The sequence below is a fragment of the Lynx canadensis genome, chromosome D3 (genome assembly GCF_007474595.2).
Source record: "Lynx canadensis isolate LIC74 chromosome D3, mLynCan4.pri.v2, whole genome shotgun sequence".
Classification (NCBI taxonomy): Eukaryota; Metazoa; Chordata; class Mammalia; order Carnivora; family Felidae; genus Lynx; species Lynx canadensis.
This window is the reverse complement of record NC_044314.2, coordinates 90,558,055-90,575,977: the sequence shown is the minus strand read 5'-3', so window position 1 is coordinate 90,575,977 and position 17,923 is coordinate 90,558,055. Positions and strand designations below refer to the sequence as shown.

General features: G+C 55.5%; 1 protein-coding gene across 1 annotated transcript in view; it reads right to left on the bottom strand.

Moving 5' to 3' along the window:
* TMEM132C (transmembrane protein 132C) overlaps positions 1-17,923 on the bottom strand; it is a 308,963-nt gene that overhangs the window by 68,263 nt on the left and 222,777 nt on the right. The window contains exon 4 of the mRNA XM_030336575.1: positions 655-838. Within this exon, the coding sequence (XP_030192435.1) occupies positions 655-838 (184 nt within the window). The remainder of the gene's footprint in view (positions 1-654; positions 839-17,923) is intronic.

Here is a 17,923-nt window from a genome sequence, read left to right as displayed (position 1 = left end):
CAAATTATGGAAGGAGCCCAAAGGAACGCATGACGAATAGATTAAGAAGATGTGGTGTATATGCACAGTGGAATACTACTGAGCGATGAAAAGGAATGAAATCTTGCCATTTGCAACAACGTGGATGGGACTGGCGGGTATTATGCTAAATGGAATAAGTCCGGAGGAGAAGGACAACTATCAGATGACTTCACTCACAGGTGGAATTTGAGAAACACAACAGATGAACACGGGGGACGGGAAGGAGAAATAAGATAAAAACAGGGAGGGAGGCAAACCCTAGGAGAGTCTTAAATACAGAGAACAAACTGAGGGTTTATGGAGGGGGAGCGGGCTAGATGGGGGATGGGCACTGGGTTCTGCTCCTGAAGCCAAGACTACAACGTGTTTATGGGAACCCGACAAAAGGAGCAGAAGGTAACAAGAAAAACAAGGAGCACAACTGGAGGGAAATCAAGCACATGGCGAACCGGGATGGGGCTGCAGCGAGCGTGGTGAGGGTCGCAGGGCAGTAACCTGGGCTGAGAGAGGCCAGGCTGAGGCTACGGCCCCTCCTCAAGGCACAGGGAGGTGCCAGTGCCCTGGAGCCCCTGGAGGCAGCGCGCGTCCTGGGACAGAGGGGAGGCCCCCCGGGGCGCAGGCGAGGTCCCTTACCGTGGCCAGGGGGACGATGGCCGCCAGGTCCTTCTGGCTGATGAAGATCTCGGACACGGCCGTGTCGGTGGTCGCCGTCCGTGGGTACTCCACCTGCCAGGTGACAGGCTGCGTCCCCGAGAGGCTGCTGAAGCTGGCTATTTCGAAGTTCATCTGCACGACCTCGCCGAATGAGCTGCTGCTTCTGGAAGGGAGGGAGCAAAGGAAATAAATGGCTTTTAGCTGACCGTGTTCCGTGCGAGGGCCCTTTCCTCTCCTTCGGGCTGTAACTCGCGTCTAAGGAGAGAGCAGACACCTGCCGGGGTCGGGGCGTGGGCGCGGCGGCTGGGACGGAGGGAGCGGCCCCCACGAGGGAGGAACCGGGCAGAGTCTGGAGCGCTGGGTGTTCACAGGTGTCTGGGCCGGTTTGTACCAGCTCCTCGGACAAGCAGCGAATCCCGCGGCCTCACCCCTGCAGAAAGAGCCTGGGGAACTCTGGACTAAAGAGACTCCCTTTGAGCTGAGTTCGGCGGGTGAGCCCGTCGTGGCAGGTGGCTCGCTCACCACCGTTGACCCGCCCTGGCGTCTCCTCCCGTCCTGTAGGGGCCGACAATCACAGCAGGGCCCTCGGCGCCTGGATGCAGGGCTGAGGGGGCTGGGGATGCAGGCGGGGGGGGGCCGTGACAACGCGGCAGCTCGGAGGACGTGAGCAGTTCCGGGCAGGGGCGGGGGCACCTCCCGCGAACAGCCCTCGGTCACTGTGCCGGCGGCTGGTGCCAGGTTTCCACGCAGCTGCTGCTTTTCTCCACCGGTGTCCTCCCGGCTGCCTCGCTGGCTCATCGCGGCGGCTCTCCTGGAGACCGCGTGACCTGCCTCGCACACCCGGACACAGCCTCTTGTGCCTCGACGGAGGGGCCCGTAGCTAGCGGGACTCTGGTTTCCCACGAGGCGTCCCGATCAACACCCTGAATCCGAGGTGAGCCCAGACACGTGTCTCGTTAGCAAGCTTGCCCCAGCGGGTGTGACGCTTTGGGAACCCGCGACCGTCCAAACTTCTTGTTTTTTCAGACACCGCGGCGAAGGCCCCCGAAGGGGGAATCGGCTTGGTCACGACCCCGCAGGGTCAGAGCGAAGGCGGCATCTCCGGATGCCTGAACCTGTGCTCTCCACGGCAGCCGGAGGCCAAGTGTGGGGTCACGAGGCACCCAGCGAGCGAGTTTCTCCGGTGAGGGGGTCGGCAGACCACGGCCCGTGAGTCGAATCCAGCCTGCCGCCCGTCTGCGTGAACCGTTTGGCTGGAACGCGGCCCTGGGTGGGTTCTGCGTTTCGCCTCCGCCGCTTTCGTGCTGCAGGAGCGGGGCCGAGTAGCGGTGTGAGGCTGTAGGAAGCCTGCAGAGCCTCGAGTATTTATCACCTACACCAGCCCTTGTTGCGGGAGGTCAGAGAAAGGGAACCGGGAGAGCTCTGTGGAACTGCCGAATCGATAGAATCGCCGTTGCTGGAAATAGGCAGGAAGGAGGCTTTCCAGGCACGCAGCGGAGTCTGCGGGGCAGGATGCTGGTGAGCCGGAAGGCCGGGCAGCGGAGGGCCCGCAGTGCCCGCTTGCCCGCGTGCTGTGCTCCGGAACGTGGGGGGCCGGGCAGCCGACGGCAGTTATCGCAGGCTGGCGTCCCACGTGTTTCCCAGGGAATCGAGGGGAATTTTCCATGGCACGTCGAGAGGGAAACAGGTCTGCTTACCAACTGCACCCCAGGGCTGCCCCAGTGGCTCAGTCAGTTAAGTGTCTGATTCTTGATCTCGGCTCAGGTCACGATCTCACAGTTCAGGAGTTCAAGCCCTGCACCAGGCTCTGTGCTGATGGTGCAGAGCCCGCTTGTCATTCTCTCTCTCTCTCTCTCTCTCTCTCTCAAAATAAATTAATAAACTTAAAAACAACAACCCTGCACCCCAAACAGAGGCCGGTACCACTATGACGAGTTGCTAGAGAAACCCTTCCCTTTGCTGGGGTGATAAGGACACACCTACCCGATCTTTGGGGGGCTTGCTCAGCAGTCAGAAGGCTAATTCTCCAGCCCATCACCCTCAGCCCCGTTCGGCAGCTGGGGGAGGAGGTGACGGGGAGGTGGCTGCACTGACCAAAGCCCCCCGGGACTCGGGAATCTGCCTCGTGCTCTCCGGGCGGGAAGGGGTACCGAGAAAACCACGGTTTACGGGATGCTGGATACCCCTGTGGGAGGGAACACAAATCCGTTGTCTGGTGCATCCGTCCATGAGCTGTGCAATCTCAAGAACGGACGACTTGCCTTGGAAAATGAGGAAGAAGTGTCTGGAGTCTGGAATGTTTCCAAACTAAGAGAGTCACACTTGGTCCGGCAGCTAAGCCTGCAGGGACCTGAGCCTGCTCGACTCGGCCCCCAGAAATCCTTCCCACCTGCTCTGGCCCAGTCTGTCTCTTCCCTGGGCGACAGGCGGGGCTTTACGTCAGGGGGTCAACTGTGCTCTGTTAGCAAGAACCCTCGCACGGGCATCTCCTTCCTCGGCAGAGCTGGGTACGGGCTGAGTACGCTGGAGACGTCCAGTGGTTGCTTCATAGACTCTGCTCAGTCTATCTTCCTTGGTCACGGATGAGACAAAAGCCCCAAGACCCTGCTGTGGCCCCACTGGGATGTGCTGGAGTCTGCGACGTGCCTCAACCTGCGCCCATCTTCATTTTCTTAGAAAACTCTATTTTGAGCATCACAGCAGCCGACACCACCTACTGAGACTAAGTGCCGTCATCTAGACGATTGAAATGATGGCCTTCCCCTTCTCCAGGTAGGACACTGGAATGCGGAAGGGGCAGCTCAACTCAACCCGAGCTGCGTCCTCTTCCGCTGCAATTGTGCGAAAGGGGGTCTCAGTGCCGGACAAGAGAAAAGAGACGCGGAGCTTGCCTTTGCGACTTTGAAAGATATCGTGTTATATGGTTTTTGCGGGCGACAGGTGACTTTCCTGAGGTATTCTCAAGGTAACGTAAGAATAAAGACAACAAGCGGCAACTGGGTGGCTCAGTCGGTTAAGCGTCCGACTTCAGCCAGGTCACGATCTCACGGCTCATGGGTTCGAGCCGCACGTCGGGCTCTGTGCTGACAGCTCGGAGTCCGGAGCCTGCTTCCGATTCTGTGTCTCCTTCTCGCTCTGCCCCACCCCCACTTGCGCTCTGTCTCTCAAAAAGAAATAAGTATTTAAAAAAATTAAAAAAAAATAAAGACAACAAGCCACCGTGTATGAAATGTTCTCTGCGTACCAGGCACTGGACCAGGTCCCGTGCATATATTATTTCAAATCCCAATAAAATCCCTTCCGGAGGTAATTGTGGTTCCTATTTTGCACAAATGCCGGAGCAGAGCACTTTCTCAGGTCCCTGCACCCAGGAGGGGTTTTGCACCACGTGGTGCTCAACCAGGGGCGGAAGGCAGCGCCTGGCCAGGTGCCCATCGGGAACCTGCCACAGCCCCCCTCTCATGCTGACTCTTGGTTTCAAGATGGAAAAACAATTAGGAGCCACAGTGTGGGGGAAACTCCAGCTTTCCCCGGAGCTGTGCAGAATCCCGGGTCAGAGTGGCATCAGGGTGGTGCTGGGGGCACAAGGTTGACACAGTTTTGCAGGGGGCTGGAGACCTCCGGCCGAGAGGAGCAGGAAGCTGGCCCGTGTCGGCAGGGATCTCGGGAACAGACGCGACAAGCCCGGCCCGACAGTGAGGTGCACCCCAGGGAGGCTCGGGATGAAACATTCTGACTCCAGACGAGGAATTCCTTTGGGAGGAAAGAATCGACTCCTTCGTCGGTTCACTTCTGTGGGACTAAAATCTACATAATGTGACATGCCCACAGTAAAGTGAATTGAGCCACAGTTTGAAACGTGAGACTTTAGGGGCGCTTAGGGGAGAAAGCCACATGGTGCCTGTGGTCCGGCTCTGCTCATCTGAAAGGATACGTGGCCTCCTCGCTCCCGCCAACCGCTGCCTTGTGGATCATGAAGGGTTTTTTTTTTTTCCTGGAGTTTTTCTATAAAATGTCTGAATTTTAAAATATAAGAACCTCAACCTTTTAGCCGTGATGTCGCTCAAATCTGCATCTCTGCTGGTGGTCTCTGGCTCAGGAAGATGGCATCCCTGTCTTCTGGAGGCGGCATTGCAAAAAAGGGCCACGCTCGTTGGACGATGGGGCCCTGAAGACAATGCAGGGGGATGATTTCCAAACTGTGGCCCCAGGACCCTTAGCATACCAAGGGGCAGTGACAGCGGTGGCCGTGGGACTGGAGTTGGTCCTTAACGTCACCCCTGCAGCACCAAAAGCAACTCCACCCCTACGTGTTGTAATATTGGGCCTCCAAGAAGTACTTATGTAAAGGATGGAGAAGAAAACAAGGCACGAGGGAAGGAAGAGAAGGAGGGGAAAGGTAGGAAGGCAGAAGCAAGAGACGGGAGGGAGGAGGGAACCAGGGGGGTGGAGCCAAGACTGTCACGCGAGACTCTGCCAAGGAAACACAGCAAGCGTTACGATCGAGCGCGCTGTGCGTCCTGAGTTCAAATCCTGGCTCCACCAGCTCGGTACCTTTGGGCAACTCGGCATCCTTTTCCCTGTTTGCAAACTGGAGATGCGACTTGTTCCCAGTTCACAGAGTTGGTGTGAGAATAAGGAAATGAGCCAACGGGTGTCACACACTTAGAATGCTTTCGCACTAGCGAACATCAGCAAACGTTAACTGTTCTTGTTTTTAGCACAACTTGGCACTGTGTTTGTGCTCAGTGACTTGAGATTTGACTGCCTGAAGCCACCTTTAAAACATGCCCCTCAGGGCTGGTCCAGGAGTCCCTGAGAACAAGCCACAGTAGAGACATAATTCTCCACCATTCATTGCCATCTGGGATTTATTCGGATTCGCGTTTACTCCATAGCTGTCCCCGTCAGACACGATACCACGGTATCACAACTTCCGCTGGCAGATGGAGACCAAGAAAGGAAGAAATCTGTGTGTGGTTTTGTCCGTCGTCAGTGCCCTCCTGCTGTCTCTGAGCTGATGGAAATCTCTGCTAAGCTTTTGCCTTGAAGGGCCCAAGAGCCCTGCATGTCTGCCCATCTGGGGCCAGTGGTACTGCTGGAGTAATAAAGAGAAGAATTTAAACACTTAAGTGACTCCAGAGAGTGCCTAAGAACCACCACTTGCTAAATCAATAGTGTAGATTTATTGCAGTAACTCTTGAAAGAAATTTTCAAAATTGGCTTAAAAAAAGCTCTTACTCAAAAACAAATAAATTCCCCCAATAGTCATAATCAAGTTTGGACCTGTGGAAACCCAATTTACCAAACCTTTTAGCGACTGAACTCTATCTCATAAGAAAATGGAGTCTGGGGGGTGTGTTATGGCACCATCAGGACTCCCCTTCCCCACTATGGGGTGTATGGGATTTCAAAGCCACTGTTGACAGAAACAAATGAGGCTAACAAAATGAAGAAATCAACCTTAGAATAGGGAAGCCAGTCCAGGAGAACAGAGTCATTCAGCCCGGGCTTTCATTTTATGCATTCTGCTTCATGCGAATTTCATGAAGGCAAAGGACACCCGCTTCCCTTCCAGGAAGACTTTATTAGATAGTTCATTGACCCCGATGTCAACACGGATGCCCAACGGACCTCCAAGAGCTCTCCATGGTGCTGAAGGAATCACGTCGGGATATGAGTTGCAAGGAACAGAAGTCACCTTGGGTTGACTGGCAAAGAAAAGGGAACTTACCAAATGCCTCAAAATTACGAAAAAGTGTGGAGAGAAAGACATGGAGAGTAGGTGGGAGCAAAGGAAACTTAAAAGACCAGAGCCTGGGACAAAACCAGTTGTTCTGTCATCAAAACTGATGGTGCCACAACTAATTTTCTACTGTCCTGGATTGTTTTTGCATCAGAAGCCCACGCTCAAAGGGCTGAGTGGAGAAATCCGAATGGCTAAGATAACACACCCTAAAAGATACCAGGGCAGCGAGGAAGGATCTTTCGTCCTTGCTGTCTGCAATTAGCACATAGGGAAAGATGCATGTTAACAGTGCATGACAGACAGGGGAAGAAAAGCCAGGAAGGTTGCTCTGTTCCCAAGCACCTTTGAACTAGATTAGGAGTTTGGATTTAAAAAAGAAACATTCACCTTCTCTCTGTGTCAGCCCCCAAAGCCTGAAATGTTATAGGAGCGGATACATGTATGAAGGGGTGAGGAAAGTGAGTTCTCTACTGCGAGCGTTCTCCTGCAAATCCCATTGGTACCGATGACAGTGCTTCAGAGGAGAATCGCAGCCCTCATGAAAACAATCTGAGCCTTCTCGTCCTACAAAGCAGGGCTTTCAGACTCGGCTGCATGTTAGAATCACCTGCAGAGAGTAAGGGAAAAATGATTGATACCTGGGTCTACCCTGGACCAATGGAATCAGAATCTCAAGAGGTGACACTCAGACACTAGGATTTTTAATGCTCAGGTGATTTTAATGTGCGGCCACGGCATCAGCAATTACAGCTCCCCACAAAAAGTTTCTCTCTCTGTGACTTCCAAGCACTTCACTTGTAAATTATTATTACTTTTTTGCTTCCCGGTGTCTATGTAGCAATTGTTCTGGGTAGGTGTTACGACCACCACGGGCTCTGAAATCAGACACACAGGTTTGATTTCTGACTTTGCTCCTCAGTGGGGTTGGGAACGATCCCGGGTGAGTTACTTAACCCTTCAGTTCTCAGCCTTGGTGGCAATCTTGAATGACTTGGTGGAGGAGGTTTAAAAAATTCTGATGTCTGAGTCCCACCTCTGGGATCTTACCTTCACTGGTCTGGAGTGAAACCGGGAATTCTTAGGGACTCTGCAGATGATTCTAATACGCAGCAAGGTGTGAGAACCGCTAATTTCACCTCTGTGAGAACTGGCTTCTTGATTTGTGCTAAGCCGACCTCACGAGGCTACTGCAGGGATAAATGTGCAGGGATAAATGGTACAGCACGCGTGTAGAGCTTAGAACACACAATCGCAACTATGTTACCACTATAATATTTCTGCTGTTCAGTAACCTAGAAGGACTTGCAAACCTTTGTCCTCTTGGGGTCACAAGACCTGGGATTTGCTGAAGGCAGCAGGTGGGGGGAAAACAGGACCGTACCCAAGCCCCCCAGGTCCTAACCCAACGTCCCCCCACTGGGTGTCAGATTCACGTCCACTCTGCCCCTGGATTTGGCTGGAGAACATCCTGTCACTTATTTTCCTTGCTACAGCATGACGGGTAAGTGTGAGCCCAGGTTTTGGAGGCAAAGCCTCGGATATGAATCCCACACTTAGCCTGGGGTCACTATGCATATCTCTCATGTGTCAGTTTCCTCATCTCTGAAATGGGGATATACACTCTGGTCTTGCAGGGTATTGTGCATATTCAGGCACATAAATGTGCAAGCTTAACCACCCTGGGAGCCTGGCACACAGCTGTGTAAATGTTGGCAACTAATCCAATTAGTAAAATAAACTGGGGTCTGTGAGAGGGACATGGGTAAGCTGAACGAAACTGTGGGCCAAGGAGAACCCTTGATAGGTGAGGAGAAAGCAGGAAGGTGCCCAGTTCCTCTCGATCCCTGTGGGATCCTCCCCTGACTTCCATTGGCTCCAGGGATCTCTGGGCCACACAATGGCACAGTTGTGGAATGCTTTCCTGCTAGCTTTTATTTTCCATGCACGCTGCAGTTTCCCGAACCTAACACGCCAGGAATGTATGCTATATCAGTTGGCAAGCAGCTGAAATTTTAGCTAAATTGGGTCACACTTCAAGAAATACAGCTGCCAAGAGGACCTCGGAGGTCTGGGTAGGAGAGGCATGGACCCGTACGACATTCTTAGGGTTCTGCAGCACCACGGTGGGTTTCCTGGTGCCACCATGGTGGTCCCTACCCCCAGGGGAAAGCACTGGGCCCATCCCGTCAGACCCAGTTGGGTCGTGGGGATGCCCAGATACAAGACCGCGTGGAGACAGAGAGGCCCAGCCATCCTATCTCCAAGTACTCTACCGAATACATTGAGCTCTATAAGAGAGTCTAGGGAAAAACAACAGAGGAATTGCCCATGGGTGTCCTATTTATTATGACAAATTAGAGTTGTTTGAAGATAACGAACTTGGGACAGTTTGTTACACAGCAACAGAGAGGGGATGTGGGCCCTGACAGTTCTTTCGAGACCTTCGATTATCCTCTGTGCTTTCCCAGCGGGATATGGCAGAGGTTGAACAGAATCAGCTTGGGGTGCAAGGAGCAGGGAGGAGGAGGAGTCCACCCCACTGCCTGGCCCCCAAAGGCCCTGAGTGGCGCAGGGGAGCGGCAGAATTTTCACCGAGTTCCAGGGAAGGTACTGAAGTCCGCTGACAGAACAGAGGCGGACCCCAACCTGGCCTCAGTCTCCCGCAGAGGGGCACCTGGGGTGCTCTCAGAGGTCAGGTAGAAGCCTGGAAACCTCATGAACATCAACATCAAACGATGACCACGCCCAGCACAGGGTGGCATCCCTGTGGATGAAGCCAGAAGAGGGAACATCTATCTGAAGACCCAATTCCATAGTCCACAGTCACCCAACTCTTCCCACTGGGCTAATATTGAAGAAGGTCAGGCAAAGCTTGACAAACTGCCGGGCTGTGTTTGAATGTGAAATGCCTCGGCAAGCTTGGAATCAACCAGATTAATTTTTCTGCTACGGAGCAGCAGGGGGGCTTAAGGCGCAAGGACAGATGAAGGAAGAGAGTTGTATACATTGTTTCGCACACTAGAGGTTGCAGATTGTTGAATATGGTGTAACAAACGTTCACTGACTGACAATTCTGAGCCTCTCCTCGGGATTAGCAATTGGGAAGTAACTTTCATCCTCCATATCTTGATAATTCAGTGTCTCTCTCTCTCCCTACACTGTTCCCTGTCTACCATTTTCTTCCCGGATTTTTCTATTTTGGCCTCCTTAGTATTACTCAAAGACACCAAGCTTCTTTCTACCTCAGTGCCTTTGCACTTGCTTGCCCCAGACGTCTTGATGGCTCACCCACCGCTGCATTCGCCCTATTATGCACGGCTCACTCAGCCACTTTATCTGTATTGCCACACGACACATTAGACATTTAGATGCATTTGGTCATTTACCATCTGCCTCCCTCTTCTCAACGCTCACTGTTCTATCCTCATGATACATCACAGCGCTGACCATAGGAGGTGCTCAGTAAATATTTGTTGAATGAATAATGAATGAGTGATGGCTCCAGGAGCCAAGTGCGCTGATATTCACACTTTTCTTTCCTTCCACTGGTCAGGTTAATATTAATTTCGACTCTAGGAAGGAGGAAGAGCCTCTGCTTGGTGGAGACAGGGGGGCAGACGCATCCTTTGAAGCTATCAGCCTTCCCAGAAGGGTTGAACTCCTTCCAAGAGCGAAGCCAAAAGCAGAGCCCATTGGAGACCTTCCAGGAAAGACACGCTCCAAGGTCCACTACTAAAACTTCGCATTTTCCAAATATCACAGAAGACAGGAGTTGGAGCTGCTCCAAAGCTTGCTATTGAATTTTATGCCTGCTGAGCTCCACTAAATACATAATGAGAGGCTGAATTAACTATGCAAAAGTATAATTTACAGTTAATGTTTGTAATTGATGAGTTGAGGGTCTCAGTGGCACAGCGAGAACTGTTCGAACTCGAGGAACCGGAGGAGACGGGGGATGTTTTTGCAAAATGGCAGGCGTGCTCCGCTCAGCACCGAGCCGTCCGCCCATCGAACGCTCGCCAAACATCTGCTTTTTGGGCTAGCCACCGTCCTCCCACGCCGCGGACGCGGAGTGAAGGCACCGCGTCCACAGTGGGTCACGGGCCTCCACAGGAGCTCCCCCAAGCCTGGTATCAGTTCCCCAAGTATTAGGCTAAAGACACAGGGAGGAGACCGACCAGAGAGAACGCAGATGCCACACCTCGTGGGGCCTCTCTGCTCTCGTCCCTGGTCATTTTCCAAGCAGGCAGGTCGCACCGGAGTGGAGAAAGGAGTCTAATTGTTGCGCTCCCACTTCCCTTTTTACTGGCGGGGGGGGGGGGCACAGTACCCCTACTCAGGGAAAAGCTACACAAACAATCCCTGCCCACTTATCTAATATCCTCAGACCCAGCTGTGTGATAGAATCACTTAGTGAGCTTTTACAAAACACCAAGGCTTTTATTCATTGCATTTTAAATTTTTTGTTTAAATTCAAGTTAGCTAACATACGGTGTAGTCTTGGCTTCAGGAGTAGAACCCACTGATTCATCACTTACATGTGACCCCCAGGGCTCATCCCGACAAGTGTCCTCAGTGCCCACCCCCCCCCCACCTCCTCATCCCCAGGAACTCTCAGTTTGTTCTCTGCATTGAAGAGTCTCTTATGGTTTGCCTCCCGCTGTTTTTATCTTATTTTTCCTTCCCTTCCCCTGTGTTCATGAGTTCCTCAAATTCCACATACGAGTGATAGCATGTGATATCTGTCTTTCTCTGACTGACTCATTTCGCCCAGCATAACACCCTCCAGTTCCATCCACGTAGTTGCAAATGGCAAGATTTCATTCTTTTTGTTCGCCGAGTAATACTCCATTGTATATATACTCCACATCTTCTTTATCCGTTCATCCATCGATGGACATTTGGGCTCTTTCCATACTTTGGCTGTTGTCGATTGTGCTGCTATGAACGTTGGGGTGCGCGTGCCCCTTCGAATCAGCATTTTTGGATCCTTGGGCTAAATGCCTAGTAGTGCAATTGCTGGGTCGTAGGGCAGTTCTATTTGTAACTTTTTGAGGGACCTCCACACCGTTTTCCAGAGCGGCTGCACCAGTTCACATGCCCACCAACAGTGCGGGAGGGCTCCTGTTTCCCCACATCCTCGCCAACATCTGTTGTTTGCTGAGTTTGCTAAGTGGTTGACATCAGCCACTCTGATGTGGACCGGGAGAAGAAATATTGCTGAAATGTTGATACTACCCAAAGCAATCTACATGTTCAAAAAACCCCAGTGCCTTTTAAAAAACACCTCCTGGGGCGCCTGGGTGGCTCAGTCGATTGAGCGTCTGACTTCGGCTCAGGTCACGATCTCACGGTTCGTGGGTTCGAACCCCGCGTCGGGCTCTGTGCTGACAGGTGGGAGCCTGGAACCTGCTTCCGATTCTGTGTCTCCCTCTCTGTCTGCCCCTCCCATGCTCATGCTCTATCTCTCTCTGTCTCAAAAATAAATAAACGTTAAGAAAAATAAATACATACATACATACATACATAAATAACACCTTCTCCTCTCTCCCCTTCAGATCCAACTGGTCTATCCCAGCAAGAATACTGAGTCTGGAAGCACCAGAGGGGAAATCATTTTTTTTTGGTTTTCTGATAAATCTTCTTAGGGTATCTCTAAGTGCAGCCAGGGTGAAGAAAAAATGCTCATTGTTTTTTGTTTTCTAAAGGGACTAGATTCCAATACAGAGACTTATTTCATAGCAAACTCAGCAGCAGCAAGAGGGCAAAGTCGAACGCAGACCCTCGCACCCACCCTCCCTCCCTGCCCGGCTCTCCCAGCGCTGTGGGAAGCCCCACCCAGCCCCGGGAGGACTCGGTTTCCCAGATCCTGCTCGCTCTGTGCTCATCAGTCAGGAAATCGAGGCCACGCCAGGTAGTTCCGCGAGGAGGTTTCGCTGCAGTTGTAAAGGCGTTGGGTGGGCAGACAAGGCAGACGGATGGGGAAGCACCGAGAGATTATCGTTGGCAGGAAGCTCTTCTCGCAGCGGGTGGGGGTGGTGCCACCAGGAGCTCGGTCACCCCTGCAGCCACGCGGACAGCTTCCGGGAGGAGCCGGAGCCACAGGGAAGGACCCAGCGCCCGAGACAGCGCCCCGACCCCTTCCTTCCTTCTTACTTGAGTCTCTCGCCCGGGCCTCCCACCAGCTGAACGTAGCCAGAAGCCGGCTGGCATGGGGTCCTGGAAACCGGCCAGTGTGGAGGGGTCACAGGGTGACAGGAGGGCAGGGAATGGCGGACGGCTGGCACGCGCTCCCTCCAAAGCCCCCGCGCACCTCCCCCCAGCTCGGCACAATGTCCCACGGCGCCCCCCGGGAAGTCTGCAGACCGGTCGGCTCCGTCGGTCGGAACGAGGTAGACGGTCTCTCGACAGACATCCACCGAGTATCGACTGGAAGCCTGGCTCCGTGCTGGCTCGCCAGGAAGGCGAGGTTCTTCCCTTGAGACGGGTTTTACGGGTTTACTGTAGGATCGGACAGTGAGCCTCTGGGAGGCGAGCCAGAGGCGAGGCCAGCGCCCTGTGTCACTGCAAGTGGTGCAGGGGGTGGGCGGTCACTCACACATTTCCTCTAACATTTAAAAACCTGTGGCTTTTGGGGCGCCCGGGTGGCTCAGTCGGCGAAGCGTCTGACTTCGGCTCAGGTCACGATCTCGCGGTCCGTGAGTTCGAGCCCCGCGTCGGGCTCTGTGCTGACGGCTTGGAGCCTGGAACCTGCTTTGGATTCTGTGTCTCCCTCTCTCTCTGCCCCTCCCCTGATCACGCTCTATCTCTCTCTGTCTCAGAAATAAATAAAACATTTAAAAAATTTTAAAAAGATATGCATAATAATAGGGGCACCTGGGTGGCTCAGTTGGTGAAGCGTCCGACTCCGGCTCGGGTCATGATCTCGCAGTCCATGAGTTCGAGCCCCACGTCGGGCTCTGTGCTGACAGCTCGGAGCCTGGAGCCTGCTTTGGATTCTGTGTCTCCCTCTCTCTCTGCCCCTCCCCTGCTCACGCTCTGTCTTTCTCTGTCTCAGAAATAAATAAACATCAAAAAATAAAAAAATTAATAAAAACCCGTGGCTTTAATAAAATGCCAGGTCAATGTTTTATGTTAAAAAAAAAATTGAGAAAGCATCACATTGGGTGCACCTGCTCAGGGGTCAGCTCTTCTCACTCAGCCCCCAGTCGGTTTCCAGGAGGGTCTGAGAAGGAAGGGTCTGGGGTTTGAGACGGCAGGACAGATAGGGCAAGGCCTGGGCAGACAGCAGAGCATCTAGGGAAGGACATGGGGTGTTACTGCAAGAGGGAAGGGTTGGCTTCCCGTTTGGGGAAGATGCCTCGGGTCTCAGGGAGCAGAGTGGGCAGCTCGGGGCCGAAGGATGTGGCCGGATGGGGAGGGGGAGAGACCCCCTTAGTGCTCGTGATGGAGGGGACACGGGACATCAGGCAGTGAGGAGTCGACCAGACTCAGCGACAGGAGCTCCTTTCTCTAACCATCTTCCTTGGACGCTTGTGTGTGGGTTGAAAAAAAGGAACAGTTGGCCTGATGCTAAGAGCTCCAGCCACTAAAGTAATGGCTGCTGTCCCCTTGCGGCCCGTGCCTCCGTGCACCCACTCCTCCGAGTCCTCGCTGCCAGCTCCGTCACCCAGGCCCTCGTCCTCTTTCTCCGGACCGCTGCGGTTGCCTGTTCCCCAGATGCCTCTCTTGTCTGCTCCGGGGTCAGAGGGGCCTTTCTGTAAAACACAACTCAGAGGGCCACGCGCATCCTTAAAGTCCCTCTGGCTTCCTTCCTCGGTGACCAGACAACCTGGGGTCCCTGCCTGGACGCGTCCCCTCCCTCCCATCTCACGTGCTGCCCTCTCCCCCTGGGTCACCGTGCTGCGGCCGCACCGGGACTCTCTCTGCTCCGCAGCCGTGGCGAGCCCACGCCCACCTCTGTGTCTGCTGTTCCCTCCGGCTGCTCTTTGCGTGGCCCCGCGTGGATCCGTCTTGTCACTTAGCAAGAAGCCAGCGCCTCCAACACGTCCGGCTCCAAGAGACGCTCCCGCTACCCACGCTCCAGGAGAAACATCCCCAGCTAGGTTTCCACTCCCGCGCTGGCCACTGCCGGGGAGATTCTCTGGCCCTCCTTTGCTCATTTTCTGTCTTCCTCACCAACATGCAAGCTGTCTGAGATGAGAAACTTGGTCTGTCTCAGTCTCTGCCGTACCCCCGAGGCCGGGGATGGTTCCTGGGGACGCAGGCGGAGGGGAGCACGTCTCCATTAGGGGAATGAGTGGCTCCGCTCCTCTGCTCTACCCCCAGCCCCGTCACTCCTGGGTGACCTCGCCCGTTAGGTCAGCCAGCCATCCTGTAAACCTCCCTGTTCTTTCCTTGCAGCGCCTTCTGGAAGCATTCCAGAAGGGCACATCCGACAGGCTGAGCTCACTCGGGGAAGCGAAAGTAAGCAGGACAGTCGGTGGGGAGAAGGAAACTCACTTCTGGAGGCGGGCTGTTGGGCCGCAGAGCGAGCCGCCCCTCAAGACTCCGCCCTCGTCGTTGGCTCGCCAGGGAGAAGAGATGCTGCTTCGGAACCCAGGGGCGGCCCAGCTTCCCTTGCAGACCCCCTTCTCTGGGTTCCCGAGGCCTTTCCGCGTCCCGGGGACAGGCACGGGGCCCAGCCTCCCTCTCAATCGACCAGTCTGCACCGGTCGGCACACCCAGCTCAGGAAGAGCTTTTACAAAGTGCCTCGAGAGCATCCCTAATGGAACTAGACGGGCTGCAGAGAAGTGCCTCCATCACAGAGAGAGAGGTCCTCTGTCACGCCAGTGGCTGCGGGTCCGCGGGAGACAACAAAGCATTTCACTAAGTCAGGGTTGGCAGATGGATGCCAGCAGGAAGAGCTCGCGAGTGGGGACGGGGAAGTCTAGCGGGGCCGTCCTGCCGTGTGTGTGTGTGTGGGGGGGGGGTGTGTGGGGGGTGCAGATTCTTCACGCTGAGCCCTCCGTCGCCCCAGGACCCACATGAGAGGCAGCCCAGTGTGACAGGCCAACTGGGGAAGGGATCCAGAAAACGCCCGTAACCCTGACGTCGTGGGTATTTCTTGCTTCTGAGCCTCCAAGCGTCCATCCAGTTTGTACGACTGAACGGCATGGAATCGTCCTGCGCCTCGGACACTGAGCTGCGAAGGGAGATTCATTTCCGGTGGTAATTGGCCCCCACCTCAAAGACCGCAAGGTGAAGCGGCTGCCCTTGTCCTGCCCCGTGGCTGGGCCGGGTGGGTGCACCCCTCTGGGACGTCGCCGACACGTGTGGCCAAGAAGGGAGACACGAAGAACGGCCCAGTCAGCTCATTACTCCGGCCGCCGCTGGCTGGTCTTTCTGGCCCAAGGTCCCTGCTACGCCTCGTTCTGTATTTCACTGGTTCTGTCCTTTCCCAAGTCCGCGTTCTGCCTCTCAGGGTCCTGTGACCTCCTGCGGCTTTAGCTACCCAGATTCGGTTTCTGTAGCTTTGCAGCCACCGGCCATGACCAGCACCCCCGGGCCACCCTGGCCTCTGCCTGGGCCTCAGTCTCCCCTTTAGTAGAAGGAGGCTGTGGTCCAAGGACCAGGCGTCCCCGCGCTTGAAGCTCTGCGCACAGCGGGGCTTATCCCACACCAGACGTCAGCGATTTGGGGAAGCCAGAGCCTGGAGACGATGGGGCTTCGGAAGACGCCCCTGCCTCCCTCCCGTTATCGGGGAGCCACGTCCGACGGTTCCCTGTATTCCAACACCAGGATGGTCTGGCTTGAAAGGCAGGCCGATGCCCTGAGCAAATGTCTGCCCTGTGAGCCGTCACCAGAAACAGCAAGAGAACCAGACATCGGGGGGGGGGGGGCATGTGTCGAATCAAAGGCACCGAAGCCGTCCCCGTTTAGCGGAGGCAGCCCGAGGGGGCCTGCAATTTGGAAAACGCCGTTCTTGGGTGTCCGGAAGCCGTGCGCGAAGACAGAGCGAAGATGCAGAAATGAACCGTGTCCTTCGAGAAATCAGTTTAAAGGCTGCAATTTCGTCTCAGAATAAACTCCGTTTAGGTGGGACTCCCTGGACGGAGGGCTGCGGGGAATTGACTAATACTGTGTTCGCACCAGTGATGGAAACATCATCCTCGCTGCAAAACGGTTGCAATCCCAGAGCCCTCGCGTGCCCAAGTGTCGGGGAGCCAGCTCGACAGCTTGTTCTGGCTCATTTTCCGCGGGTCTCGGCCCGGCCGGGGAGGGCCGGGGGCTCCGAGCTCCCCCAGGCGCGGGCCGGGAGGTCTCCAGCCACCCCTCCGCTTGCAGGGCGCCCCGTGCACGCCTTCACCGCAGAGCCACCGAGCCACGGCACCGGGTTTTGGGGGGCCCGGGGACCTGGCGGTGCCGGAACAGAGACCCTGTTTCTGCGGGAGGTTTCCTTCTGGCGCAGGTGCGGTGGGGGCCGGCTGCGAGGGTGGGGAGGCCGGCAGCCCCGGAGCCAGGCCCGGAGGGGACGCCTCAGCGGCCGGGAGGAGGAAGGAAACGTGCCCAAGGCCGCCCGGGTAGGTGAACGGTAAAAAGAAATACCGTGTGCCCCAAAGCGCCTTCCGCTCGGCCTGCGGTGAGGGACCCCGCGCTGAGCCGGGCACCCAGGCCCCGAGGCGGTCACGGTGGCAAGGAACAGGTGGCACTTTCGTGGCCCCGGCCGTGTGCCTGGCTCCGCTCCACACATTTCACGGGACCACGTAGGATTCAGAAGACTCCTCGAGGTGAGCAGTGCCGTTATCCCCGCTTTCCAGGTGGGGAAACTGAGGCGTGGAACGTCAGGCGCCTGGCCCAAGGCCGCGCTGGTAACGGGGAGATGGGACACTGATCCGGGCCGTCCCGTGTTCGGGCGTCAGGCAGCCACTCGGAGCCTCGAGGAGTCCATGCCGAGCGGAAGCCCTGCTTGCCTGGGTGTCGGGTGATGATTCTGGCATTTCTGTGTCCCCCGAGCCGGCCTTTCCTGCTGTGCAAACCGCCCTAGGCACCGGAGGCCGCTTTGCTGTCCGGGAGAGTGGAGACAGCGTCGTGCTGCAGGGCAAGGCCTGGGCAGGTGTGCCCGCTGCTCTTGTAAGTTTGGGGTGTCCTTGTAAGCCCAGCACGTCTCGGAGACCCCCCCCCGTGGCCCCCACCCCACCCAGGGCTGTTCTGTGTCACCACCGCTGGCTTGGCCCCAATACCAGACAGCAGGGCTTATGAGCAACAGAAATGTCTGCGGGGAAAAGCATTCCAGGCAGAAGGAACAGAGCAGGCGAAGACTGGGTCACGGTCAAGGCCCAGCGGAGCCGCGGTGGCTGGGAGGCACGTCGAGGGGAGAGAAGGAGGAGAGGGGAGCAAGGAGGCCCGCGGGGTCCACATCTCTCCCTGGGGGCTTTGGTTCTCACTCCGAGGGGGGAGGGAAGCAGGAGGAGGCTTGAGCGGAGAGGGGACATGATCTCATTCAGGTTCACGGGGCT